General features: G+C 33.7%; 1 protein-coding gene across 2 annotated transcripts in view; it reads right to left on the bottom strand.

Moving 5' to 3' along the window:
* The window catches only part of LOC117110299, a 45,273-nt gene that overhangs the window by 29,415 nt on the left and 13,083 nt on the right, over positions 1-2,775 (bottom strand). Inside the window, exon 1 of one of the 2 annotated variants that reach the window (XM_033252951.1) lies at positions 410-589. The exons of the other annotated variant lie outside the window; for it this stretch is intronic. Within the exon in view, the coding sequence (XP_033108842.1) occupies positions 410-437 (28 nt within the window). The 5' untranslated portion in view covers positions 438-589. Of the gene's footprint in view, positions 1-409; positions 590-2,775 lie in introns of those variants that run through there. 2 annotated transcript variants of the gene reach the window in all.

The raw sequence follows: 2,775 nt of genomic DNA, 5'->3' as shown, positions 1-2,775 counted from the left end.
TATATATACAGGCCTATGCAGTACTTTTTGTTTTTATATGCAAGTACAGTAAAATAAATAAAATAAAATAAAATATTTTATACATACCAAGTATCATCATAACACTGTGTAGAGCTAAATTTAGGATATAATTATATGTCATCGAATGGAGTTATACAGAAATTAAATTGAGTTTATCCGTGGGAAGCTTAAAATACATGTTATGTGGTGATAAATATTATTAAGTGCATATATTTCATTAGTAAGGAAATTTTAATCACAAAGTCATCTTATCAAAGTGCTAAAAAAAAAACTCCCCCAAAAAAATTTGAATAAATTTAAACATGACCTAGAAATTTTAAAGTAGAAATAAAAAAAAAAATTAGTTGTGCTTAAAGGAGAAGAAATAGGTTTTCTTAATTATACTTACAGGAATAGCTTGGGTTATGCTGTACCATAAACTCATGTTACACAAGCCTAGAGCGGATTAAAAATTTCGCATTATTCTGAACAATAAAACAATGCAGATGTTAAGATCCAGACAAGTATGCCTTCGCCCCAGACAAGTTCTTTGTCCAGAGGGCTAGTCCTACAATAGTACTAATGCAATATGAAATGCCATAGGGTGTGCTATATCCCAGTCCCTATGTGAAAGTGCTCTTCCACTGCCAACAAAAGTATTCATTAGTAAACCTAGCATGAATGCTAAAAAGATAAAGTGTAAAAAAAATTAACATTAAAAAAATAAACAAAGGAAAAACTAAGTATTGATTTTTAAGTCATAAAATTTTCTCAATAGTACTTGACCTACAAAAAAACTATTAATGAAATTCATCGTGTAATATTGAACTTGTTAATAACTAGGTCATTTGTTATAATACCTGATGAATAAGCGTTTGTATGTTAAAAATTCAAACCAAAGAGTATAGAAAGTCTGACAAAGTCTGACCAAAGTCTGACAGCCCTGATTTTTCATGCATGTAATGAAACAGAAAAAAAAAAAAAAAAGAACTAACACGCTATAGAGAACGCCCTATTTGAATTTGATTAGAGTTCTAAATTTGAACATGTTTGTACAGATGTAGTGCACACATTTGATACAAACGACTTTTATGTTCTTTTGAAGGACGTTCATAGTAGTAATTTTCGAGATAGGACAGTCGAACCTCTCGTCATTCTATACCCTTTTGTCAAATCCATGATATGCGAAGATCTACATTACAGCGGCGTTGTATAACTCCAAGCTATGGCTTATGTTGTTTTTATTTAGGTAATTTGAATATTTTATTACACTGCCCCAGCCAGGAACAAAATTTCTGCATATTTTTTTCCATGTATAATTGCATGGGTTTACAACTCATAAACATTCATTATATTTATCAATAGGCTAATATTGGCTAGACACAAAAAAACCCTAAACAATTAAAACCACCTACATGATGATGAAAATTAACCTAGAAAATAATGAGCAAAAATCTATCTATAATATCATATTTCACATTTCAAAATCATTTAAAAAAATGATTATGGAAATTGGTCGAACTGCTGCATTGATGTAACCGCAACGGGAAAGTATAATTGATTTTAATAATAGCATTCTTTTTTGGAATCGATAAAGATGATAAATATGGAGGAAGTTGGGAATTCAGGTTAATGGGAGGACATGTTTTGTTGGTATATAATAATAATACAGCACACAGAGTGCAAGGACCTGTCTATGCAGGTTACTATTATAGGTTACTAAGAGCCAAATCACACTTTATAGTTTACGTGTCTGCTCAGGGCAACCTTTTTTAAGTGTTAAATTAAAAGTCAGCCCAAAGATGACCTAAATTTACCGGACCTGGGCCCCGCAATGCGGGACCTGGGCCGACTCATCTTCATATCTGATCGTAAACTGAACCTAGGTAGCCAATCTTATACCATAACACTTCACACAAAACCCAGTGTAAAGGAGGAAGTGTGAACGTTTGCAGAACGAATCTGAGCCGACTTAAAATACTAACCACGAATGGAAGATCATTTTGGGTTGACTGTAGTTACGGCGGCGCTGGGCCGATATAATAAGTGTGATTGGGCTCTAAGCCTTTGACGAAAGGCATTTTTTAGAGGACATATGGAGTGGCAAAAGAGTAAACAAAGTATTTGTCTTAAAGTCAAGTAGTGGTTTATATTTTTTAAACATTTTATATTTCATTTTGTTAATATGTTTACTATTGTGTAATACCCTGTACGAATACTTGCCCTTAATGGATCATTAAAAATTAAAGTAGTTACCATATTGTCTCTAATAAACGCCCAGGGGGCGTTGTATTTTTTCAAGGGGGGAGGGGTGTTTATTAGAGGTGAATTGTAAAATCAAAAATTACCTAAACAAGCTGCTTTAAACGGTCAATAAGTTCTTTATTTGTAGAGGAACAAGTTAATGTGCAGGGTATCTCCAGGCCTCCTATTTTGCTGTTCCTTCGTTTGTTGCTGGTTATTTGAACATCAATAATTCCTTGTGTTTCAAAAAGAAATGAAATATCTTCGAGTTCTCTTGGGGTAAATGTCTGATGATGCAGCGCGGTGCTTCTCCTTTCACAACAGCAATCGCGTGCTTGTCAAAAACACAACCGCACGCAAAACATCTGCCCTCAACTATAAGAAACATTCTCACTACGGTATAAACTTCATTGACCAGACACCTTGAATCAAATCAGCGTCGAACACGCGACACATTAACAATACACGATTACCCGTCGTTTGCAGCTTACCCTGTTTTTACAAGGCTAACGAAATACCATGAGAGAAACA

Source organism: Anneissia japonica, unplaced genomic scaffold, assembly GCF_011630105.1.
Source record: "Anneissia japonica isolate Jap-2015-1 unplaced genomic scaffold, ASM1163010v1 scaffold673_len1821605_cov196, whole genome shotgun sequence".
NCBI classification, from domain to species: domain Eukaryota; kingdom Metazoa; phylum Echinodermata; class Crinoidea; order Comatulida; family Comatulidae; genus Anneissia; species Anneissia japonica.
This window is presented reverse-complemented; position numbering and strand designations above follow the sequence as displayed.